The sequence below is a fragment of the Schistocerca gregaria genome, chromosome 10 (genome assembly GCF_023897955.1).
Source record: "Schistocerca gregaria isolate iqSchGreg1 chromosome 10, iqSchGreg1.2, whole genome shotgun sequence".
Lineage (NCBI taxonomy): Eukaryota > Metazoa > Arthropoda > Insecta > Orthoptera > Acrididae > Schistocerca > Schistocerca gregaria.
The window spans coordinates 223059580-223086933 of NC_064929.1; the positions used below are offsets into that span (position 1 = coordinate 223059580).

At 44.1% G+C, this 27354-nt stretch overlaps 1 protein-coding gene across 4 annotated transcripts in view; it reads right to left on the reverse strand.

Annotated features, from left to right (window-relative positions):
- LOC126293557 (fasciclin-1) overlaps positions 1–27354 on the reverse strand; it is a 610740-nt gene that overhangs the window by 23242 nt on the left and 560144 nt on the right. For 2 of the 4 annotated variants that reach the window (XM_049986835.1, XM_049986833.1), the window contains exons 7-10: positions 24555–24797; positions 8647–8861; positions 3726–3888; positions 2740–2884 (exon numbers count right to left, since the gene is read on the reverse strand). In XM_049986835.1, the coding sequence (XP_049842792.1) occupies positions 2740–2884; positions 3726–3888; positions 8647–8861; positions 24555–24797 (766 nt within the window). Of the gene's footprint in view, positions 1–2739; positions 2885–3725; positions 3889–8646; positions 8871–24554; positions 24798–27354 lie in introns of all 4 variants that reach the window. The other 2 variants (XM_049986834.1, XM_049986832.1) reach the window with 1 other exon arrangement.

Below are 27354 nucleotides of genomic sequence, written 5' to 3' on the forward strand. Positions count from 1 at the left end.
TGGGTCTTAAGGTTACTTTCCAATATCACGTCAGACCTCGAGTGCAAAACACATACTCAATAAACGGCCAGTGAAAATTTTAATTGAATCACTTCTTAATTATTACTGCGAGAAAAATCGTATTTCAATTTTTCTGTAGCAAGAGTAGGCACAGAATTACTTTCGCACTGCATTTCGTGCCGAGTACACCCTGCTCTACCCGTAATGTCGAGCGCTTCAATTCTCTAGTCCATTTTGTACGACACTTTGCTGAATTCTTGTCAACTGTTGCCCTTAAAAGACGACATCAACTCTCGTGGTCTCTTTAAGAAAAGTGAACTGCTTTGAAAGGTTTCTGAATCGTTTGTCTTGTGCCTTTATCGTAGGTTTGTGCTGCCGGTGACATTGTACTCATTGTTCTCATCCGCAGTACGACATTATGGGAAACATCGACCAACAACCGATAGCACTGTTGTCTCATTAACTGTTTATACTGTACTTATTCTAGCTCAATATTTCTTTGACAGACTTTGTACGAATATAATAATGAAGAAAATTCTGAGATTCATTAAGTCACACAGTCAAGTTTTTCTTGTGCTCTTGAGAGAGTTGAAACATGATAAAATTTGTATAAAAATGTTACTTTTCTAATAATGTTGGGGGGGGGGGGGGGGGGGGTTGCGGGGCAGGGAAGGGCAGCTGAAAACTTTGTGCTGGACCAGCACTTGAGCCTGCAACCTCATCGTTCATTGACAAGCACAACTCGTGACTCATCTCTCCCCGAGTTACTTCCACCACGACCTCATCTCATACCTTACCAATTTCACAGAAGTTCTCCACCGTACCTCGAGGGACGAGGATTTCTCAGAAAAAGGATATGTGAATAAATGGGTAACCAGTCTAGTGGACTGTTTCCAGAATAAATATTTTACTCTGTAGCAGTGTTGGTGACATTTAGAAACATCTCGAGGCAATTGAAGCTTTGAAGTTGGGTTCCGTGTCGTGCCAAATTGGCTCAGTTCATAATGGCGTATCCCGTGTGAGGCTTACTTCTGGGTTCGTGTCTCGGTCCGGCACACACATCTAACCTACCAGAAGTTTGAAAATGTGCAGACTCCAGTACAGAGTGAAAATTTTCAACCTGGAAACAGACCCCTAGGCTATCACTAAGCCGTCACTCCGTAATATCCCATCTCCCAGGGGTGCTTGTCCAGCAAGCTATCTGTGAGGCCTGCTGTGAATTTTGGGAAGTAGGAATCGGGGGAGGGGTAGGGAGGGGCTGCACAGCTCATTAGGTACGAGCACTGCCCAAAATACACCCGTCAGTCCAAAACGTTTTGAGACTAGTTTAATAAAACATATGGAAAGTGATATTAATGCCTCAAGTTTTCTACATAGCCTCCCACAATTGAGTACAATGCACAGAACATTCGTACAACCGTATCAAAATGCCAGAAAACTCGTTCTTCGGGATGTTCAGTTAGTGCATGACAGTGGCTCTAAATAACAATGAAAACAATCAATTATTGATAAAATTATTTAATTAGATGGATAAAAAATCTACTCACAAAGTGGCAGCAGAAGACATACATAAAAGACTGTTGTGACTGGCAAGCTTTCGGTGCCACTGGCTCCTCGTTGTGAGAACGGTTGAAGGGGAAGGAGGAAGGGTGAAGGAAAAGGACTGGATAGGGCTAGGAAAATGGGAAGATTTTGAGAAAGCCACCCAGAACTGTGGGTCAGGGGAGACTTACCGTACGGGACAACAGTCAGTCTTTCCTCCTCATCCCGTACGGTAAGTCTCCCCTGACCCGCGGTTCTGGGTGGCTTTCTCAAAATCTCGCCTTCTCCTAGACCTATCCGTCTTTTTCCTTCATCCTTCTTCCTTCTACCTTCCCCTTCAACCCTTCTGCCTAAAGGAGTCACTGGCTCCAGAAGCTTGCCAATCACAACAGTCTTTTACGCGCGTGTCCTTCTGCCACTTGGTGAGTAGATTTTTCATCTATCAAATTAAATAATTTTATCGTATTGGCTCTAATGTCAGTTAGTGTCGACCCTTTGTGCAAATTTCAGTACTTTCTCGTTTTTTGGCAGGTTCGTATTGATAACGCAGTGTCTCGTCCCCTGTGACGATTTTATTCAGAAATAATTGTCCACACTGTGCATTTCGGTCACATCGCAGAAGGTGTCCGCACGTTGTCGTCTGCGTTCGAAAGTCGAGGTGTGCTTGTGACGGACTTTACTCGCACACATTTTTATCTTTCGAAACATTCTCGAACACTCTGTTTAGAGAAGCTGCTCTGCTGCGACTCACTACGTGACGACATCGGCGCACTACAGTCGCACGTCGACTACTCGACACTGCCCGCTCGCAACTCGGTGGCCGAATGCGCGACTATCATTTACGGTATCGAGCCGTCACTGCAGTTACTGTGCCGGTGCGACCGGTAAGCCGGGAACAAAATTGACCTCGGAATTTCCCGGACAGATGGCATAGGCCAGATACTGAGTACGAGACCCCGTTTTAACCTGATGGGAAGTGTCAAAATGCTTCACAAAGTGAACGAGAAAGGGGGAATTAGTAACGGTACACTTAAAACACAGAAAAGTCACACGTGCACATCTAACGACGAAGAACAAGAGGTAAAAGAGAAAATCGTATGCAGATACTGAGGATCTGTTACGGGAGTGAATGTCGGAAAAAGACACAAAGAATTTAAAGAAAAATGATAGCCAGCTGAAAGAATCAGTTGTCCTTACTCTTTTCGGTCTCCCTAACCCTCAGCCTGAGGTGGTCCCTCATGGTGGGCAGCACGGACGAAGCGTTGGAGGCGAGCTTCTTGAGCGCACCCATCGTGTACACCCGGTCTGAGATCACGAGGTGTCTCTCCAGGATCTGTTTCACCTGCAAATACCGGGCGAAATAAATACAAATACTCTACAAACAGGGGGGGGGACACCTCACTGCATTTCACAGTGCTGCCACATTAGTTCTGTTTTTAGTACAATAGTATTTTTAAAAAGGATAGTAATTCTGAATTTACTATAACTTTTTATATTCACATCTTTTGTGTTTTTATTGAAAGTCATAAAAATTTGTTTGCAGTTGTTACATATTTGTGGTACGAGTTCTTACCAGGTAATTTATTTCTGATTAGTAGTGTGTCTTAAGACACAAACAAAACAAAAAATCATTCTTTTAAAAAAGGTCGTTTGAAACTCGATGTGTTCACAAAATTCTGTTACTGTACTCTCAGGCCGCAGGTCACACAAACGGTGTCACAGTTAGTTTGGACTGCTTGGCGAGTCGTCGGGTGACACCGGCCGTCACGAGTGTACGCCAGACACCGGGTACAATTTTTCGTCCCGGCCATACTGTGTCCACTCGAGACGTACGAGGTGGTGACTGTGTCCTGTCAGCTTGTGTCTAGCTAAAACGGCCTGTCAAATGCCGAAATAAGGTGCCGTCAGTGCTAACGGTGAACTGGCGACAAAATTGTGTACATCGAAACACTGCGTATGGGCCTTACGTAACACGAGAAAGTTTGGCGAGTTTCCGCCAGTTGTGCTGCCGACAGAGTGACACTGGAATCGTCTGCAGATACGCGAGTCTCGAAAAATTTTCTAGTGCGAATTGCGGTGCCGGGCGTACCTGTCCCGGCACGCCACTCTCGGACTCCTGTCGAATTCCTTCGCGGTCGAAAGATTAAATGTAGTGACGTGCCGTGTCGGACACGGGTACACACCTGGTAGGTAAATTCCTTCATGAAGAGTTTGCGGTGCGCTGACGGGTCGCGGACCTCCAACTTTTTCCAAGCCAAATCTCGGGGGACAAAATATGTGAACTTGGTGTGCTTCTCGTCCAGCATCTTGTTGAAGTCTGACATCTCCCCGAGGTGGTACGTCTTACTGAAATACAGTTATCAGTTTTTTAAGACAACCTTACATCAGCTACGAATAAGATTTTAATAGTATGTAAACATTTTTAAATGAAAGGCGAGACTACGAATTTAGCTCAGTGTTCACTTCTGTTGTTTTAACTATTACACAAGCGTGTTATTTTACCACAAAAACACAGATTTTTTTTTTTTACCAGCACTATGCACGTTATTGTAGTTTAACACGCGTGTCGATGCCAGAAGCTGTGTTTTTGGGATGAAATGCACACGTAATAGTTAAAGCGACAATGAAAAACTACCTGTCGACTTCTGTCTCGGATTTTCAGGACGACGTTTGTCTGACGATTTTTCTGACGTTTCGCCAGTACGAGTGGCTGGCCTCGTCGAAGCTTCACCCTCCTTTGCTGGTGGCGGAGTGCAGTCGAGCTCGTGCCGACACCTGAGGACTTTACCGCAATTATTCCCGGTGCGGTTCTCCTCTCACTACCTGCGACAGTCCTTCACTACGGCACAAAAATCCGGGATCCGTTCTCCCTCGGGTTGTCTTCTTTCTTGTCGAGGCTATTCTCACGTCTGTGTATTCCCATAGCTTCGCCAAACGAGTGGGCACGACAGTTCTTCTCTACAGCCGGAACTTCTGTCTCAGCAAATTTCACCGAGTGGTTGGCCTCGCACGGTTTCTCCGCCTGCCCCACACGTAGTGCCGCTTACATTCTCCGATCCCTGTGTCGAGTGACGGTCCGGTCTTTCTGACACGAAGTCTTCTGCATATGCACTGTATCAGTGTAGTTTCGACATTGCGAGTAGGCCCTCTCTCTCCTTTGCCGATCTTAGACACTCTTCGATTTTCTCCATTAGTTTATAAATAGTGTTTACGCCGTGTTTGTACAATACGTGACCGATGTCACTCGAGGAACGTACAATACAGAGGCGGTACCCGACATTTCTTGTTCCAAGTGTTTGACTCTGTTGCACTTCTTACACGACTAGTGGAGTACCCTTTGCTCCTTACGAAGCTTTCCGGGTGTCACCTCTCGTGTCCGAGGTGCTGCGGCTGGACGATCGGTCGACACTGGGGCGTAAGTGGCACTGCGGGTCGGGGCAGGTGGAGAAACTGTGTGAGGGCGACCACTCGGTGAGATTTGCAGACCGAAGTTCTTGCTGTAGAGAAGAATTATCACGCCTGCCTATTTAGTGAAGCTATAGAAATACACGAACGTGAAAGACGCTTTGACGAGAAAGGAGAAAGCCTCGAAGTGGATGGATCTCAGATTCCCGTGCTGTAGCGAATGACCATTGCAGATAGCGAGAGGAGAACCACACCGGAAATGACTGCGGAGAAGCCCTCGGACGTGCGTGAGAGGTACGTACAGTTGCGACAGCAAACTCTACTCCTGTCCACCACTGGCAACGGAGGGTGAAACTTCGGCAGTATCGGCCACTCGTGTCGGCAAAATATCGGAAAAATCGTCAGACCGAAGTCGGCTGAAGAACCCGAGGCAGACAGTTTGCCAACAAGTGGCTGAGAAAGCCTAAACAATTTTGTAAAGTAACAATACTTAAAATAATAGGTATCTTGCCACATTTAATACGGTGGAAAACGAGATGACAAGAGTAGGATACTACTGGAGATGACAAAAAAAAGATGGTAGTCTATGTGGATTTCGTAGTCACAGCTGGTGAAGAACTTTAATCCATTTTCACATCTCTCATTTGTTTCCGTTGTCTCTGAAATTTTGAGTTTCTCGTGGCAACAGAATGCCTCACATATATGGAAAGTACTCAATTAATTGAGTGTTTCTTATCTGAAGATTTGAACGGAGTGCACTGAAATGATAATTGACGCACGTAGAAGTACAGTTAATTTATGCTGTTGATAAAATATTTGTGTGGGAAACATACAAACCTCAGTTAGTGATACGGCAAAGGAAAGACTTGTGGGAAACAGTGGGCAAGATGATCTGGTTTGGAAAGGAATGTGCAAATGCCCTGGAAAGGAGGAAGGAAGCTAGGAGCAAGTAGCTGAAGGGGACAAATCTGGCACAGGACGCAGTACAATTTGAGAAGGTCCGAAAGTCTATACGTGCAACTCTGAGGAGAGCAAAGAGGAAATATATAAGGTATATCATCACTGAAGCAGAAACAGACTTCAGAGGACAAAAGACTGCAGAAATGTTTCTGAAGATGATGAACCTCTGCAAAGGTCACCAGGCCGAGCAGAAATTTGTTAAAGATTCCCACGATAAGATCCAGACAAATGATAGCGATATAGCTGAGAGCTGGAAAGAGTACTTTCGACAGCTGCTAAATTGTGAGGAACCCGAACTGCAGTTTGATTTCCAGTACCCAATTAGAGCCGATGCAGATTATCCCCCATCTACACCGGATGAGATAAAAACCAGAAACGGACACCTTCGGGAGAATGAGAGTCCAGGTGAAGATGGAATCTGGAATGACCCTGGCAGGAAGAGAGAAACTTGCAGAAAGAATACACTGAGCGATACGGGCAATACGGATCAAAGAAGAACTACTGGCACAAGAGAAAACAGCTCCGATTTGCCCAATACGTACGAAGGGCGACAAACCGAAATGTGACAACTGTCGAGGAATCGCCCTGCTTAACGTCTGCTATAAGATCCTGTCCAATTGCCTCGTACACAGAATTCGGCCAGTGGCAGAATCGGTGATAGGGGAGAACTGGGGAGGTTTCTGGCCAGAGCGATCGACAGTAGAGCACATCTTCAATCTCGAGCAGCTAACTGAGAAACTGCGAGAATGTGGTAAAGATTTGCGTGGCAGAGAAACTCGTCAATTTGATAAAGACCTGTATGAGTGAGACACGTGCAAAGGTGAAGATGGGAAATCGTGTAACTGAGGAATTTGAAATTGTGACGGGACTCGGACAAGGAGACGATTCGTTCGCTATCCTCTTCAACTTTGCCCTCACGAAGATGGTACGTGAGACCTTCCGAGAGAACGAAGGGATTGAAATCGAAGGAAAGAGACTGGCATACTTAGCCTATGCAGACGATGTCTGTTTACTCTCTAGGTCTGAAGAGGAGTTAGAGCAAATGACCAGAGCACTGACGGAGGCTGATAGCAAATTTGGGCTAAACATAAACAAAGCCAAGACAGAATACCTCGTTATGAAGCCTGATTAAAGTCAGACTGCTGATCGTCTACAATCACTGCAAGTGGGATACCAGTCCTAGAAAAGAGTGCACAAATTTAAATACCTAGGGGCACATGCTATGTGGCTGTGAGACACGAAGCATCCAGAAACTGGACTTCCGTAAGCTCCTAGTTTTTTAGAGAAAAGTGGTTCGGAAGATCTCCGGTCCAGTTCTGGATGAAGACACGGGGGATCGGAGGATAAGACACAACCGAGAGCTCGAGGAACTACACCGGCAGCTGAACGAAGTGGGAACTGTCAAAGCCAAACGAATGCAGTAGGCCGGCCATGTGGCCCGACGGAAGATCACAGATGGCCTCGGAAGCTTCCGGAATTCACAGCTGCACGAAAGAGACCCCAAAGGGTGACCCGAGAATCGTCGCAGGGATGGCCTCTGTGAAGATTTAAACTGAGCACCAATAGATGTGGACGGATGGTGGACAGCAGTAACGGACAGAATCCAATGGAGGAGGAAACCTGTAGCAGCGTGCAGTCCACTGGGCCTGATCACGTACAAGAAGAAGAAGATAAAATATTTTTTGTCATATGCTATTAAGCTTTTCTATGTCTACAAGATTTATGAGTAATTAAGAATTAGCTGACTATATGTGACCTTGTACAGAATGAATAAGACTCATAACAACTTGTGTAGAAACACTATTCTGAAACCAAAAAATCCAGTTTCATTTGAAGAAACAAATTTGATATTGTATCTCTGTGGTTAAACAACGTTACTGCAACTCGATGTTAGCTGTTTCATGAGGTCATTGTGTGTGTGTGTGTGTGTGTGTGTGTGTGTGTGTGTGTGTGTGTGTGTGTGTGTGTGTGTGCGTGCGTGCGCGCGCGCGCGCGCGCGCGCGCGCGCGCAAAATCCTTTCTAAACATTAGAAAGGTGTCATGTTGCAAGGAGAATAATGAATATTTTGGAAAAAATACACGCGCGCGCACCCGCAAGTAAAGACACACATTAAAAAGGAATTGGTAGACCGTGCAGCCTAATCGACCAAACAACCCTCGATTCAGCATCAAATGATTTACTGAGTATGTATAAAAACAACAAAGGTTACAATTCATGCAATACATCACTGATTAACATCTAATAACATTGCACATAAATGGTATGCTGCTATTTGTGTATTTTTTCCAAAATATTCATTATTCTCCTTGCAACATGACACCTTTCTAATGTTTAGAAAGGATTTTGCAGAAGGAACTTCATAAACTTCACAGGACCATACTAGGCAGTATATTGGCCAATTTTCATCCTACGTATTGGATCCTTCTTACAAAGTACTCTCCTCTGGCTGCTGATGTAAAATTTTTCTTCGTTTCCGACACTGTACTGAAGCATACGAGATATATGTGAGGTGTAGTCTTTTAACGAGAAATACTACATTTCAAATATACAGGTTTATTACATCGGCAATCGGGTTTCGGAAACGGGCCACGGTACAATTCCTTATATTTAGCACTGCAGACAATTCTTACACCTCTTACTGAGATTCGCTCCTGTTGTCACTCTCCAAATTTCTATTCTTCACTGAGTCGAGAAATGATATGCTGTACTACACTTTTACCATTTCACTAGCTACTTACTTCAGCATTGGGTCCGTTTGGAGCTTCTCCTTGACTGTTGTGTACGGGACACCCAGTATCTTGTTGATGATGTGCACCATACCGTTGGTGGCGGCTATGTTAGGCTGAACGATGGTGGCGTTGACACCGCCGCCCTCGACAGTGACCGTCTTGTTCCCCGCCGGGCCGTGCACGACGTTGAAGTAGAGGTTCTTACGGTCAGCCATCGTCGGAACCTGGAACAGCTGGGGTGAAGTGCCTGACCTCCGCCCTCTACTCTTACGACACCTGGACACCGATCTACATGGCACGTGCACCGGAAGACAGCGAGAACGTCGGCCAGCTCGTGCCTCTGCCGCCATGACCGTCCGCAGTATCGTGTCTCCCGTCACCGTACTCGGCAGCGCCTGCAGTGCCGCCGTGACGGGTGCGGACGCTTCAGTATCACGGCATCTCGTATACTGTCGGGTCTGTCACGTGGGTACCTTTCCGCAATCCTGCAGCATTACTTCTACTGCCGAAGCTTCGGCCCGGTGGCGTACCTTTTCCCCTGTAACTCGGACTGTCTGTAGTGCCGACGGGTGACATTTCTGGACCCGAGTTCGTATCCTCGATTTGTCGAAACACCTCTACTGCCCCTCGAAGTTTGTTACTGTATTTCTGATACACCTTGTACAGCAATGACATTTAGTGAGTATTACGGTCACAAAGCTTTTGCAAGTGATGCAGTTTTCTCACTGAATGTTAATTGGAAAGAGGGGAAATCAAAAATGGGATGGTATCCAGCCAGATTTTGACTAAAATATCAGCCTACTGCGAAGATTTGTAGCCACTTCTGAAAATAATCAAATGTGCACTTTGTGAGCAACCAGGTAGTCAAAATGCGTGTCTACGACTTATAATGAAAATGATTCGTACAGAACTGGATAAATGAGAATAACTTGCAAAACAACATCACTGCTATCACCAAATAGATCGTATCTTCAATGATAAATGTCAGGGACGTGAAGACAAGTGACAAATGTATAAATTTTACTAACTTTACATTGACCATTCAACTGAGTAAAATTGTTCAGACAACTGTAGGTCATCTAACACTGTCTTTCAGCTGCAGTCGCAAAATGACACCCAATGTACAACAAATGGGCTGAATTTGAAACCCCGTCAAAAATTTTTTTGAATTTTTAGCAGTCAATTGCAAAGTACTAGGAATTTTTGATAGGGTAAATTAATCATTTCTTCAAGGATCTTAACTTCACAGAGATGTCAGAAGCAGAAATTTGTGAATTAGTGGGAGGTGGTGGCCAGGGGCTGGGAGGAGTGATATATGTAAGAAAATGACATTATTTAACAATTTATTTCTGTTTTCTGTTTTATCAGCCTTTTGGATCACTGTTATGATTGGTATACCTGTTAGAAGAAAAGTTCATTCAAAAATTAAAATATGTTGCCTAAAATTTTTAATCCCATTGTTCCACACATGTGTCAACTACTTAACTGCAATGCTGTTTTTGTTGTGCAAACTTACTATCTTCACAAACCAATTTCATTACAGTATTTCTACAGTCGAGCTTCACTCGGTAGTAGTAAAACTGGCTGTAGATAAGGTTTTAAAATTGTTGTGACGTTTCAGCTTAAACTATTACCTCTAGCTAGTTCGACGAGTAACTGCGCTCGTTAACGTAACGGGGTGCAGCTGCTGCTGCGAGTCGCATTAAATGCACTTCACATCTGTGCACTCGTCACCGACCATCTGCCATTTTAAGGCTCCAGTCCCTCGGTGGTGCATTTCTGACAGGTACTCAGGTAGTGAAGTCTGCTCTTATTATCGGGCGTGATCTACTAGCTATAGATGGAGAGAGATGGTGAAGAGGTGTTGTGAAGAGGAATTAAAAATGCACTGAAAATGAGCTTACTAACTGATACAGCAAAAGCATTGCCGAGACCTGTAAATGAAAACATAGCCGAGTTTGACGACAATTAGAAGAAATTATATTAAAAATGCAGTGACGTCTGATGAAACGAGAGTTGACAATTTCTCACCAAATACATTCTGCAATTTACAACCGACTGCACATACTCCTCAGTGAAGCTTACGGCCGAATGTAAGTTGCACTCCATTCGTTCGTTTCGATAATTTCCGAGTCGAGCAAGTAGACACACACGTACGAGTGAAGTGCGCAGCAGGTGACGGAACAGAACGAGCTCTCACTCTGCACTCGACACTGAAGCACAGTTGTTTTCTCATTCAAATGGACAGAAGGAAGGAACACGAGAAATCACCTGTGCTACTGCACGGGCCTGAATTGCCACAGTCTGCACAGTGGGAGATTAGTTCCGGAAAGGGAAGGTTACGGGAAACATCCTGTCAGTGTCGACTGTGGAGCCACTCGAGATCGAGCGGTAGCTCGTTCGGACTGACCTCGTTACTGAAAGAAACTACGCCACCGCCCACTCGGGAGAACCGCAGAAGGTGCAAACTGGGAAGTTCAGAAGGTGCACTTCGGAAAACTCGCACAGTTCTGAACACGGAGAAATGTCTGAACGAAACCTTTAGGTGACAGTACGAAGTCACCCTCACAAATAACAAGGAATTATTTGCACACAAAATGCGGTGCCTTTATGACAGACACGAACGAGCAGTCGTCCCGACTCTTCTCATTAGACGGCGGAAGTACGAACTGGCCGGGTGCTCCCGTGTTACACGGAGAGGTGAGAACTGAGAAAAGCCACATACGTCCTAATCTACAGAACAAATAGCTAAGATAAAAGAGGTAGGAAAAAAGTAGTTAAGTAAAGAGAAGTAGCAACAAACACATAGCATTAAAGTTCCAAAAATCAAAACATACCTGTCGGATCTACATGCATTCCGCAAGTCACAGGTGCAGCATGGAATGTGGGTAGTTTGTTCCAAAAGGCAACAACAGTGATGTGAAACAGAAAGAAAGTTATGCAATTTACTACGTCAGGCGACATCTACACGTCAAGTCCACAGAAGAAACAGTACACACAGCACCCGCTACAGTTAGCGTCTACATCACAGCACCGGCCTCCGGCCCGGACGTCGACCGGCACAGTCGTGCGAACAAACCGGGCGACAGTATCCTGTCATGTGCAGATGTCATTCCCCGGCCGGGAGCGAGTTTCAGTCCCTTTAATGCAGACACGTTTAAATTAATTGCACTGAACGTCATTTAGTTTCACGGTCGATACTGAAACTTAATTAGTCTTTCTGTTACTACTGCCAGATGTGAATCGTCCAAAAATAAATTTAAATATACCGTGTCTCGACACAAAGAGGCAGCCTTTCGGATGTACGAGGCACTCTGAGGCTGTACCTATTCACTGCCCGTGGCAGTGGAGGCGTGGACCACTTTCTCGCACCACGACCCACTGTGAGTCTACAGCGTGCCTAACGGTACGAGGGGTGGTCGAGTTTTATCACCCCGAAAAAATGGTTACGTAACTGATTTCTCATTTGTTTGCAGGAACGGGGAATTCTGGTGTCCTAGAAAAGCCAAACTGAAATAATGGGGCCTACATAAAAATGAAAATGGCTCCCCCAGCAGCACACTACGGTGTGGCACACGGAATTTGACGTGCCCGGGTGCTGACGCAAACCTGCACGTAAATATAAAACTAGTTACTTAACGATAATTTCAGGAGGTGATAATTAAAACTGTATGACTATTCCCCATAAATATATTGAGCATCACTCTGAAGCTGTACGATGTCTTGTGTCTCCTATCAGTTCTGCAACTCCATTCAGCCACAGTGAAAAAATCCGCTCCACAAATGAATAAGAAGTTTTTGGCTCCAAAATAATGTTTCTCAGTGAGGTGCCTTTGGCTAAAAGCGTATTCCACAGGACTGACAAGAAATTACAGAGTAAAAATACACTTAAAATTTGGTTTTTCTGTCACTCTTCCGGTGAGTCAGATGACGCAAAAACGAGGATACAGTGGCAGTTCCAAACAAATAGATGACAAAGAAATTGGTAAAGAGGCAGCTTTGAATATATCTCGACTAATAAAACTGATAGGGCAGTAAGTTCACCAAAATGAAAGAGTGGTATTAATGGGGACGAAACTGTGAGATCTTAGTTTTTGTGGCGACATTCTCAGAGAAATGCTTCACAGATTTCTCGTCATCAGAGGTTCGTACGCGACCGGGAGCTTTCGGCTATTTCCTCTGTCGTGTCGTACTGAGAAATGTGTACGGTACCCAGACCTCGCGTTGTTACCCTCAGCAGATATTATATTCTCTTTCACTAGCTTCACCAACTCTCGGCCTCACTGTCACTTTCAGACCGAACCTAGATTTCGTACTGTGCTACAGATTGGACACCGCATCCTAGGCTTAATAATCGCGTTCGTTACCTACGTCAACTTCAGTACACGACCGATGTGGATGAGAAGCCATTTGCAAACTTTGATTAATTTGTATTTTAGAGGTATAAAAATGTATCCAGTTAAAATCTGTTAATGGGCTGCCTCCACTCGACACAGAGACGCACTACCGTCGTCTACTAGAAGTTGCGACCAAGCACAGTGCACGGCTGGCCCTTTTTAGACTTTAGCTGTAAAATTTAATGGCACATCATTTTGATTTTCTGTAACAATACTGACATCAATTATTGTTTTTCAAATGGAACTATGGCACATCTGGATCCAAAAGAGTAGTCGGGCAAATTCAACAGAATCACTATTTTGCACAGGCCTGAGTAGAAATTACAGAATAAGATTGGATTAAAAATTTTAATTTTTTGCCTATCTTTTGGTGTGTCAAATGACTCGAGGTTAAAATTCTCTGCTGCAGCGAAAGACGTAGGCCAGCTGTGTACCATTTGCCGGAGGACTCGAACGGAGTACAGAACGATGAATGCCTCCGACGAGCGACAAATGTTGACCTGTAAGCCTGCCCACTGTTAGTGGAACCAAAATCTTTTGGTTGATATAGACTGCAGAGTTTCCCTCCTTCACCTTTTCAGCAACTCAACATTTCGGCCACTGCTCGGCTCTCATATCCGGGGCCTTCCGGGCTCCTACTGACAGGTCGATATCTACTTCTCGGATAGAGTGCTACTGCTGCCAGTACCTTGCGTGCCGATTAAGAGTCCGAGGAAGGAATCTGGCACGGACGTCGGTAGGCGGTCGGTGCTCTCTACCTCAGTCGAGTCCCCCAGTAAACGGTACTCAGCCGCTCGACATCTCCTAATACAGAAGTGAATATTAACCTTTGACTTCCGGACAATGGATCAATCAATTTATCAAAAGACAGAGACAAAATTCAATTTTTTAATCCAGTCTTACTATTGAAGACTGTCAAGTCCTACTATTTTGAAGTTCAAATGGCACAGTTCACTTTTAAAAAATAAATTTGATGTTAAAATGGACTGTAGAAATGGCACTGTTTGATGAGGCCTTAATGAGTATGTGCCAATGTGCAAAATTGTCAATATCTTTACCTCAAAAAGATAATTCGCGTGAAATTTAGGTGCCTCAAATATGCAAAAAAGTATGTCTTTATTTTTCCATCTTTACCAGTACCGTACCATTAGGTTGGGTGTGGTCTATTCTTATACTGTCTCTGCAGGGAGAGTAGAGACTCTGTGGTTCTGGAAACTAGGAGCAGAGTGGTCCACTCCTAGACCTCAGCCACACGACCTCCCCTCCCCTCCCCTCCCCTCCCCTCCCCTCCCCTCCCCTCCCCTCCCCGCCCCTCCCCTCCCCTCCCCTCCCCTCGCCTCGCCTCCCCTCCCTTCCCCTCCCCTCCCCTCCATCCCTCCATTCTCCACCCCCATCCCCCTGTCGGTACCGTCCGGGCCGGTGCCTTTCCGCATGCCATTCCCGTACGTTCACCATTCTAGGTACATTTAATTAACATTCCAACCACCACCACATTAAAAATCAAAACATAGCTTTGAGCAGCCATAATGAGTTCAGTTTTTAGTAAACATTTCTGTAATTCTTTTAGTAAAAGTAAACATTTATTTCAAAACTACATAAAGGTATATGGAAACACTGTACTTCCTAGAATAACACAGAGAATACAGCCCGTGACAATTATACTTCTTTTTTGCCTTTAGAACACTACTTCAACATCGACCCCCACCCCCCGCACCGGGTACAGACTTGTCCTCGACACCAATATCCGAGTCACCAGTCGAGGCGATGTGTCGAGTCTTACAGAAAAACACTACCGAGCAATTTCCCTCTGACTAGCTTCTCTGTTGTGCTTATAATATATTTACCAAAAGCCATCCTTCAAAAAGCTGTCACGTTTGTTTTAGAGGAGGAAAGGATCTCCTTATGTGATTGTGCCAGAGGAGGTAGCCCCGACAGTGTGAAATGGGAAATTTTACAATCATCTGAACCAAACTAAGGAAATACTCAGACAGTAACTGAAAATACTGGGTAGAAAACAAACAATGATGTAAGTAAAGAAAACTGCTTAACACACACACACACACACACACACACACACACACACACAGTGTCAAGCAGTACACAATGTGTGAAATAGCACTGTGCTCAGCTATTCTTTTCTGGGGCATTTACGAGCTGCAGCTGCATTCCTGCAGAGCTTCGGCCTTACCCTCCAAACAGTGTAGGCAATGAAATCTGGATTAAAAGCTAATTTAAGGAAGATACAAGAGTTCATGCATTTCACTGTGTAGATCATAAAATTGTCCTGGGGGAGACAAAAATGCTATGGCATTAAAGGCATTGTATTTGCTTAGAGGAAGCCACACAGCATCACATTAGCAAATGATACAACAGGAACAAGACTGAATTTGGAGTGGGGAAATATTAAATAAAGTGTCCTGCAGTGTCCTGCAAGGTACAGTGCTACGCCTCCTCCTGTTCTTTACATGGAATCTTCTAAAATTGTGACGTTTCCTGATCACACAAGTACACTGGTTCTCGTGCGACAGTACCATACGGACGGGACTGTGCTCGCCCACATGTGGTACGTACATCTACGGACCATCTGCGCGGCGTCGAGGTACTCGCGCAGTGGGCAAAATACCTGGACCAGTTCCCGAAGGGTCACGCACGGGATCGTCGACACTGTTCCGGTGCCAATATCTGGGATACCTAGGATCGGTTATGGTAGTCTCGAGCTTTTGCGATTTGGGAGAAGTTAAGACAGCTCTACGGCACCCTCCCCCACCAAATCGGCATTTGCACCCACAACTGAGGTGGCTCGTACTGGCAAGTTCTTCGTAAATTTGGCTCGATTTTGTAATTGCTGAAATAACACGGTGTACTGCCTCGACCCACGAGTTTTCGTTCAGTTTCCTTCTCCCCTTCTGGTTGCTTCACTTTTTTGTCAGGCAGTGCAGACTGGTGGAGGGTGCACGAGAAAAACAGGACAGGCTTACAAAGGCACGTAACGGGAACAGAAATCGACGTTGTGCACCGGACTGAAACTCCAAATTTGAAATTTCTAAGTGTGCAGCCCGTTAGTGAACCGAGGGGGCAGCACTGGCACATTAACCCGCTTCGCATTCTGAAACACCTCTCACTGTGGTGAGCTCTCGCCGGGACTGCCGGCACACGTTTTCTCGGCACTGTCGTATGGCACGTCTTATGACTCGGTGCAGCTGTGGTAAATTTTTGCAGTGTACCAATATAAGATGTAGAGCTTCAGAGAACTTAATTACAGTGATTCTGTCACCCCAACTAAAACATTTGGTATACTGTCTGACGTAGAAATTTAAAACACCTTAATGTTCTCAGAACTCATTTTATCAAAATTCTAATCCCTCACCTTGACATCTCGTGCTGATAGGATGTGTATGTAACATCTTAAGCCAAGTAGATGACAAAATTCTACAGGGTGTTTATAAATGAACTTCAGGGTTTTAACACTTTATAATATTTATTACATTAAACTTACAGTTATAAATGATATGTCAAATGAAAGAGCAACTCAGACAGTTTTACCAAGAACCTTGTAAATGTTCAATGTGAGCACCATTTGTCACATGGCACACATCAAGTCTATAGCCGAGTTCTTCCCAAATGCTGATAAGTGTGTCTTCAGTGATTGTAGCAACAGCTGTTTCAATCCGGTTTCTTAATTGAGGGAGATCTGCTGTTAGCAGAGGCACATATGCACGATCCTTGATGAAGCCCCAAAGGAAAAAATCGTGTGGTGTTAGGTCGGGTGAATGTGGAGTCCGTGCGAAATGAGCCCTGTCATTGGACCCCTTGTGGTCTATCCAGTGCTCGGGTACAGTGAAGTCTAGCAGATCGTGGCAGATACACTGCCCACTGCGCACGCACACTGCTGCCAAACGTAACTGTTTGACTTGCTCTTTCATTTGACCTATCATTTATAACTGTAAGTTTAATGTAACAAATATTATAAAGCAGTAAAACCCCAATATTCATTTATAAACACCTTGTATAACAGCAACATTGACACTAACAGTGGCTGCCTATTACACTGTATTTCCGTGTAACCCATCAAAATTGTGTGTCACAATAGTGTGAGGTAGATTTCGTGTACTACTTATTGTTAACAACCACATATAGCTACCAAAACAAATTCTTAAGTTTCCAAGTAGCTCTAAGCGTGTGCTTTACCAACTTTTTCCACTTTACAAATCGCACAAAAAAAAAAAAAAAAAAAAAAAAAAAAACTTATTAGTGTTGTATAGTGTGGATTCTGAAGTTGTAATACTTCTATGTGTGACTAAAGGATCTGACTTACTCATTCATCAGTAACCAATTTTAAATTTCATATTGTGTCCATCCCCAGACAAAGTCATACCGTTCACAAATGCTGGTGTTCGGTCACTCCTGATGCGACCGTTGGCTGTATTTCTGTGTGTTGCTTTAGGAAGTACAGCTTTATCATTCACCACACTCACTACAATTATCCATTCATAAAAATGCTTATAACATGTGACAAATTACAGTTTCTCTACATTACATTACATAAGAGTAATTTCATACTTCAAGTAACAACTAAGTCAGCAGTACAACAATTTCTATTTTTTTGCAAATGTGAGCTTATTCTTTGGATTTCTAATTGACAGATATAAATATTATTCAAACCTGAGTACATTTTTCACTTAGGTGTCAAAAATTTTGCAAATAATGTAGCATATTAATGTCATTTTACCACTGCACCAAAAGTGAAGAATTTTAGAGAAATGTAAGTTCTTTCCAAACTCACTTCACCCGGGTAGTCAGAATGGAAAAAAAATAAACGCGCCAAGTCGAGCAGTTCCTATTTAAGCGCCAAGCTGCGCTACACTAATGCAGTGGAGTACAGATATTGTGGAAACAGTTTGTTGCTATTGTATGCAGAAAGCAGATTTGAGTCGGTCTTTACAAGTCTGGATATAAAGGTGAGAGGTAGCTTTTAAGAAATGTAGAGGAAAAGTAGGTCATCTTAATTAGCACGTGTGAATTACGGGAAGGGTAGGTATGAGGTATGTGAAATAAACAGAAGATAGTATACATACCTGCACGAAACAATCCTTCTGAAAATTAAAGTTATGAAAAGTTTACTGTTAAGAATCAATGGTGAAATATATCTGGAGAACAGGAAATACATGGTAATAGAAAAAATAATCCCTTTCTGTTTTTTAAAAAATAATTTGCTAAAACAGCTCCAATATATCACTCCAGGCAAAAGTGATGTGATCTTGTGTGTGTCTTTCACTGTATCGTAGAACGCTCCCCCTGAATACTCGGACAGACCTCGGTCGAGTCTTGTCGCTGCAGTGTTACTGCCACTGATGTTAATGCCTGTCATTATTTTCCCCAACTGTCGTTATTATTAATTTTGTTTCCAGGTCACACGTCACTTAATCAACTGTTCATTTTGTTCTATTCATTGTTCGAAGACTATCAGAAATCCCGAGAATGCACCTTCGTATATGTCAATATATAAGAACTGCAGTAACTGTAAACGAGTATGTCAAAGTCATTGATGATTTTAATGATACTGTAGGCTTTAGTCAATCGTTAATTTTCACAATAAGATGATCACATTCTTGTTGTGTGATAATGTGGTCTATCTGCTAACACGAGGTGCCATCAGCTTTTTCTCCAACCACGTGTGCTACTGCACGCACTCTTCGTGTTCCGTTTCCTTTCCTTCTACTGCGTTTACTGCTGTGTGCCAGATGCCTCTGGCAGAAATATTAATCTCTCGCACATGCCTACAATATAATGTTTCCCCACGAGGGGCTCAGTTTGATAATCAAAAATCACACACAGTTCCAGAAAGATTCATTAGCGATAGACACAAACCACACATTACATAAAACATGTGGTGAGAATGTCGGTAGGAAAGATCCTAAGAAGAAACATAGAATTCGTGCAAATATTCGTGTAATTTCACACTAATACAAACCTATTTCAGTATGCCCATAACAAACAAATACAGGAAAGTCTACAATTTTAAATACTTATAACTGCCACTAACACAAACCCTGCATTAAATGCAATTTCAGTTACGAGGTTTCACCACAATGCCAATGTAGAAGATAGTACAACAAATCTACGAGTATTTAATTGTTCCACTCGTAAATCCTTACTCGAGACTAATCCCCCAAACACAGCTCGACACATCAACAAACATTTAATTGTGCTCGTATCCTTAATCGAGACTAGCAACTCGAGACGTTCGTAAAATAATTTATTTGGATAATCAGACTGTAGACGTTTATTATACCCATAAAATTTACATACATTTTTAATTAACAACTGCAATGGGCACCCGCACGGCACCACCCCGTGTTAACCTATTCGTGGACTGTCTAGAGGAATTCTTCGTCATCACCCAGTTCCAAATCCCTCACCCGGTTCAGATTCACCGACAGCACCTCCGTGATCTGGAACGAGGGTGACGAGACCCTATCAACGTTCCTCCAGAACTTCAACACCTTCTCCCCATTCAGTTCATCAGGTCGTGCTCAAACCGACGAGCCCCGTTCCTCGACGTCGGCCTCCACCTCGGAGACGGCTACACCGTTACCTCCGTACGTATCGAAACCTACCGACAGCCGGCAATACCTCCACTCGGACAGTCGCCACCCGCCCCGTACCGAGCAGTCTCTCGCAGACGGCCTAGCCGCCACAGCTGTCGCACATGTCCCTCTCGAAATCTACCGAGGGCCTTACCGGAGCTACCGCAAACCAAAATTACCCTCCCGACCTCCGGGAGAAATGTATGTCTGGTGCGTTATCGCTCCAGTCGCCACCACCTTCCAAAGTCCCACCCCTCCTCACTCGGTACCACTCCGCCAGGATTGACACACTCTCTCGTCAGGCCCCGAAGTGAAAAATGTCCTACCCACTGTTCTTCCCACCCCTCCCACACTTGTATTCTGCTGCCCACTGCACCTACACAATATCCTCTTCCGTACCTACACAGCCCCCGTTACCAACTGCTCGCCTCACGGCTCGTATCCCTGTAGCAGATCTAGATGCAACACCTGTCCCGTACGTCCTCTCGCCGCCGGCTACTCCGGTCCGGTCCTGGGCGTCACCTATCCCACCGGAGGCAGGGCTACACGTGAAAGCAGTCACACGATTTACGAGCCGAGTCGCTACCCGCCGTGCCGCATTCTACGTCGGCACGGCAACCGATGAGCTGTCTGTCCGCACGGAAGGCCACCTAGGAAATGTGGCCGAGAAACGGCCGGACTGCCCAGTTACCGAGAACGCTACCCGACACAGTATTCTCGATTTTAATGACTGCTCCACAGCCTGTGCCGTCCGGACTCTTCCTACCCACGCCAGGTTTTCCCGACGGCACACGCGGGAACTCTCCCCGCGCTACGGCCTCAGTTCCGTAACCCTCCCGGCGTGAACCTCCGTCAAGTCACTGTCCTTTACCCGTCCGTCCCTATCCGACAGCCTCCTATTCCTCGAGCGGCCTCGCAGTCTCTTCCACTTCCCCGATGTCGAATCTCGTGAGTGCACCTAGCTGCTGTATCCTCTTTTCTCCACCTCGTCCCTGTACGCCCCCACCTGCGAGTAGTAGTTTACCGCCCCCCCCACCGGTACCCTCCTCCTCACCCCACCGCCCCATTCCTTCTCTCGCCGTGTGCCGCTCCTTGTGACCTGGCCTCGGCAGCCGGGGACGGCAGTCACGTGCGTGTGACCTGCATTTGCACGTGTCGTCTATCTCAGAAGTGTGCCTTCTGGCCAAAAAGCTTACGTATTTAGTATGTTCTCGTCATTCCTGTCTGCGACTCAACATCTCCGTTGTACGGTGAGTAGGAACTTATCCTTTTTGTAATACTGTCATTATTCTGTCTGAGATTTTCATTGTTATATTTATAATAATATGAAACTTCTTTTGCTATTAAAAAGGCAAGTACAGTAGGAATATATGTAGTACAGCCTAGTAAACAAAAAATATGAAATAGATGTACATTCTGCACGTGAAATACGTATAGATTTAACATTTTAAAAATCCTTAATTTTGATCATTCTAAGCGAGCCTACCTGCTTACGAGCAGGTAAGTCACACACTTTTTTTCTGGACACATGTTTGACACTGGTCACTGTCATCTTGAGCTTCAAATTGTTGCAAGGCAGTATCTAAATGTGAAAATTCTTCAGAAGCAGCTGTAACGTTTTCTCCTCCATTTTATAGACCACCAGTCAACAAGGTGCTAGCGACGTCAGCTTTATCGGTGACGAGCTTAACAATTTCGTACACTGTTCAGTGCCCCGGATCTGTCCGTGCTTCGACTTCTCCTTCTTTGTCGCATTCATGGTAAGTATTCCATTTTAGCACACTGAGCAACTGGGACATATTATTCTGTTACGCACGAACGAGTAACAGTTCAGTTGAGCGATTGTTCTTCTGACCGAAGTTTGGATAACTGAGACTCTACTGTAATTTTTTTAACTATGTAATATTAATATTTAAAAATAGTAACCCAGTTCTGATTCAAAATTGGCAAATTCAAGTGTGATGGTTTCATAGTCATATTGTTTTATGTCCTATTGTTTTACGTCCTATTGTTTTATGTCCTATTGTTTTATGTCCTATTGTTTTATGTCCTATTGTTTTATGTCCTATTGTTTTATGTCCTATTGTTTGTCAGCAATGTAAATTGTGCATCCAAAAATAGTTGTTTTAGGACAGTGTGAAATTTTAAAAATATCAACAAATAGAAAATAGGAGTGTTAAGATGTAGCTCCCTGTTAGAAAAGGGGTTCACTTGGATTTTTCATCTATGGTTTTCGTGAAGCATTTTCTACAAAGAATTAAAATAACGTACCCAGCACGTGTCTCATAATGATACATTTGATATTTTATATCTCACTATCTAAATGACTTTTTTCAAATATTAATTCATATCAGTAACAAAGCACAGAGCTAAAACTAGTAAAAAGATGAAAGACCGGGATTTATATCCTGTCAACAACAAGGTCATTAGAAATTGAGTAACAGTGCATTGAGGAAGGAAATAATAATAATAATAATAATAATAATAATAATAATAATAATAATAATTGGCAGAGAAAATAATTAATGCCATAAGACAATCAACACGATTTAAAGTGTGAATCTGATATCATTATTTGTTGTATTCAAATGTCAGAAACTTAACTATAGGACTCAAAATTTCTACATTATTTTTGAAACACCCTTATCAAAATTCTAGTTTTAAAATCAACTTATGAAACTTAAAATTGCCAGTATCTGGGTAAATAAAAGTGCCTCACTTGTACTGCAAGTGTTGCAAAGTGTGAAATGTTGAAGAAGCTTTTCCACAAAACAGAAACACTTAAAGTATTTTGTAAATTATCACTGTTCGTGAATTACCTATTCCAGTTTTCCTGTATCACTTTTATGTATCCAATCTAATGTATTTGCTAAAATACAAAGACTATCTAGTCATTACCTCTCTTCGCAGACACAATTCCCAATAAGGACAATAGACTGAGCTGAAAAAAGTGCCGGGTTGCCTCCCAGTATCACAGCTGCCTACAATTGTGAATGTGTAGCTAGTGCAGGATTTTGTGCACAAGCTAGCCTCTCAATTACATTCCTCAAACGATCGACGGGATTTGTTTCGGGTGATACTGGTGGCCGACTTCCCAAATGTTCTCCGTACCGATCGCATTTCCAGTCGGTAAGTTTGGTCGGACCAGGAGGTCCAGTCTGTTCCACACAGCCTTTAACATTACAGAGCCACCGACCGAGTGCCTCTTAGACTGCTCGGTCCACGGGTCTGCGGATGTGCGTCACACTCGATCCCTACAGTCGGCCCTTACCGACTGAAATTGTGACTCGTCTGACGGGGCCGCCATCTTCCGGTCGTCTGGGGTCCGGGCGAGGCGGTTAAGGGCCCGGGAGAGGTGCCGCAGGTGACGTCGTGCCACTGGCGGAGGCACTCTCGTCGGTCACCTACCGCCGAAGCCTGTCGGTGCCGAATTTTGTTGCACTGTCCTGACGGGTACATTTGTCATACATCTTGAGTCGATTTCTACGGTTAATTCGCATAGTGTCGCTTGTCTTTTAGCATTGACAAGTCTACACGAATGCTGCTGCTTGCAGCCGTTAAGTGGAGGCTTTCGGCCATTGTGTAGTTCGTGGTAATCCGTGAAATCTGGTATGCGTACTCTTGACACTGTAGATCTCGGAATACTGAATTCCCTAAGAATATCCGAAATGGAATGTCCCACCTGTAACATCTCCTATTACAATTCCGCATACGAAGTTTGTTAATTCCTGTTGTGCGGCCGTAATGGTGCCGGAAACCTTTTCACGTGAATCACCTGCGTACAAATGACAGCTTTCCGATGTACCGTCCTTTTATGCCTGGTGCACAAAATACTACTGCCATCTATATATGTGTATATCACTACCCTGTGAATTTTTGACATCGCTGTACGAAAACACAAAATAGACAAATAGGACTGTTAACTTTTACAAATTGAATTAAACTCAATGAAATGAAATATCGGTCAAAAGTGTGCTGAAACTGCATTGTAATGAATGTGTTGTGACACGTGAAAGTCTGTGGTAGAACAGATTAGACCCTAATTTTCATCTTTTCACAACATATTCTTACAGGTTAGAACCACCAGTCCTTTCTTCATAGCTATAAAACAAAGTCATTGTCAAGAAAAAATCTCTGCCGTTATTTACTTTTGCGGCCATCTGTCATTCTGGGAGTTACACCCTTCGAAGTAAAGTACTGACCAGAGAATCTGTTTCGTCACTTAAGCCTTTCCCGACGGACCGGTTATAAATACAGTTCTTGGGTGAGACGTCGGATGTCGTCGTGAGAACTCCACAATATTTCGTCACACGACGTGCCGACATCTTCAGGTGTGGCGAACGCGCTGCCAAATGCTGTGTTCGCCGAACCCGAAGGTGTCGGTAGATTGTAACGACAAGTTGTTTTGGAGTGTTCACGGTGACATCCGAGAACCGTACTTACAGTCTGTTTTGTTGCAAATTTAACAAATTTTAGGACGGTATTCTTATTTAAGTGCAAATTTGCTCGATAAATCAAACTGGTAACGTCCTCTGCAGTTTCCATTGGGTTAGGGTACCAAGTGGCAAATATTTTTAAAATTGTGTAACTCTTTACATCCCAGTTTAACTCGCGAACGGAATTTTGGAATGTCAGCTTCCAGCAGGGTAGGTGACCTGACGGCAGACTACCACCTTACTCAAATAAGACAGTTCACAACCGACTGCTCTCAAAGACTTCACCAATTTTTCGCTGTGAAATCAGGGGATGTACTACAAAAATGTGACAAAGAAATAATCTCATCTTACAATAAACAGATCACAAACTGTCAAACACTTTCTCCATTCAAGTTCCCACAAAGACAGAAGTGATATTTAAGGCAAAAAAAAGAGTGCCTAATACTTCCTAATTTTTTGAATCAAGGTGCAGCAAGCGGACAGGTGTGTGGCAGTACCTGTTTGACATTCTGCTCCACGATGCTCTCTATGCTGAGCTTCTCGGCCACGATGTGCAGGTTGAGGATCTCTCGGAACTTCTTGCGGTCGGTGAGAAGGTTATTGGCTGTGGTCTCCGACCAGGCGGCGTTGGACGGCGCAAAGAGAGTGAGGTCCTTCATCTCGGTGATCTGGTTGATGAAGTCGCCGCCCGCATCTAGTATCACCTGGTAGAACTTGTACAGGGGGCCATCCTCCTTTTCCTACGGGACAGTCAGAAAGACGAAATGGCACACGTGAGGAGCGGTCCGGACAGTGTCGGCGCCCCGGGGCGGGGTCGTACACGACTGCCGACAGGCAAGTTCTGTGACTGTGACCGAAGCTGAGCAGTTACTTAGTTTTCACGGGATGGGAGTCGGGTTTATGAGACTGCCGGAAGGGAAAAGAGGAAAGGTGATATAACGGTGTCGTGTCGACGGAGAGGCCGTCGCAGATTGAGAGTCGGCGTAGGTGGACGGGGACAGGAGAGGAGCTGCTGCGAAGGAATGATCTCGGAGTTCCTCCTTTACCGGTGCGGGCACACCGGGGAAACAGTTTCGGACAGACAGACAGTTGTTCCCGATAACAGACTGTGTCTCTGAACTGCTCTGAGATAGAAAAGCACCTACTCTGCTCTTTGGCCCAGAGGACCGTGCCGTCCTCTGCCACGTGGTGTAGTGCGGGGTCAGCACTCCGTTCTATGTTTCCTGGGCCTCCGATCCGCAACTTCTTGGTCGAGTAGCCAACCAGTTAGCCTCACGAGGCAGAGTACACACCGTTCCGGCCCTTTCACTGGGAGAAAAAAGTCTCTGACGTACTGGAAGTTGAATCCGGGTCCTCCGTACGGCAATCGGTTGTGTCGACTATTCTGTTACTGAGGAGGACGTTTTAACACAATATGTCTGAATTTATTTATATAGGCACTGTTATGTGTCATCAGGTACAACAAAAATATATCATTCTCTTGCAGGAAATGGAAGTATTGGTGAATAGCAATTTCTTTCTGTTCCATTTGGGTAAAGAACTTGGGAGGAACATCTGTTCAAATGGCACTGTGTGCGCCGTAATTAGTCCAATCTCAACTTCGCAGTGGCTTTAGGTCTGATACGTAGGGTGGCGGGGGGAATGCGAGCAGGCTTTCACAGCACATTTAGAACCTATCTTTCGGCGTTTCAGTGCCTGTCTTGTCCTCCAGTAGGTAAAGCAAACCTGTGACCATTTGTGCTGCCTTTGTTCCCCAGTTAATCCTATTCGGTACGGGTCTCACAGGCCCGAGCAGTACCCTAGGATGGCTCGCACGAGCATTTTGTAAGGTAAATCCTCTGTAGGCCATTTTGCCCAGATTCCTACAATGAACTGAAGTCTGCCACCTGCTTTACCTACAATTGAACTTAATTAATCGTTCCATTTCATATTGTATTCAGTTGTTACACCCAGATTTATGTATTTGTTTACTGATTCCATTTATGACTCACTGACATTGCAGTCACACTATATTATACCGTTAAATTTTGTGAAGTGCAATATTTTACATTTCTGAACATTTAAAGCAAGTTGCAAATCTTTACACCTCTTCGAGATCTGACCGAATGTGTGTGCTGCATATTTTTTCAGACAGTACTTTATTGCTGATAACTGATTGTCTACAAAAGTCTGGGATCTGTCAGGTCATTAACAGATGGTGAGGGGTCCCGACACACCAGAAATTACTTCTACGTCTCAAGTGATTCTCTACTTGAAATAACATTCCACGTAAGGATACGCACAGTGCTGCCGGATGAGAAACACCGTAAGGCAAGTAAGAGACTGGATGCAAAACCTGGCACATCAAATTGATCATCTGAGCTAGATAATAATTTAAATAACATTCTGAAAACTGAGCAAATGGCCAGACAGCAGTGTAAGCCAGTCCACCCACACAATTCTCTATTTCACTAATTTGGTGTTGTAGCAAATAGACTTTTGCCAGTAGATATGGGAAATTGGTTTATACGAAACAACGGGCCAATGACTGGAGGAAATCCATTTGTTGTGATCCTCGAGTAAGATAGTCACTGCAGCGTTTACCTACAGAACACAGAAAATGACAGCAGAGCCACTGTGAGAGAATTTGAACACGAGGCCTCCCACCCACAAATTTAATGTATACTGTGGCATCTCATTCGTCCAGTAAGAAACGACCTGTTACACAATTTCTCTTGCTTTAAGTGGAGATCAATAATTACATATTTTCTGATATCCCAATTTTTGTCTTCCATTTACATAATGGAACTCCCATTACTGCAGTATCTTTGTAACCACATGCTCTTCCAAACACAATCTTGTTCTTTTCATGTCAAATCTGCAACTGAGACTTCTAATGGTTGCAGTATGAAAATTTAAATTTTATGATATAGGTTTCAAACACAAAGTTTCATCTCACCTTCAGGTCACACATAAATGTAACTTTCCATATCTGCCCGATTCTACTTTCTGACAATATAACATTCTCACTTTGCTGTCAGTAGTCAGGTACAAGTACTCTGACAATTTACAGCAACAAATTTTGTTGTAGCTCTAGCGTGCGTTGCAAGAAATAAATGAGGACCTATCATGTTAGAAGAGGAGCCTATGAGGTTTAACACATACAGTACTACCATTAATTTCTAACCTAGTATACAGTGTTTTCAGAAGTGATAGTCAATAATTCACACATGGAAAGTACAGGCCAAAATTAGCCAAAAAGATCTAATGAACATGGGTCCACAAAGCAACTGTTACGAAGGTGTACCATTAATTTGA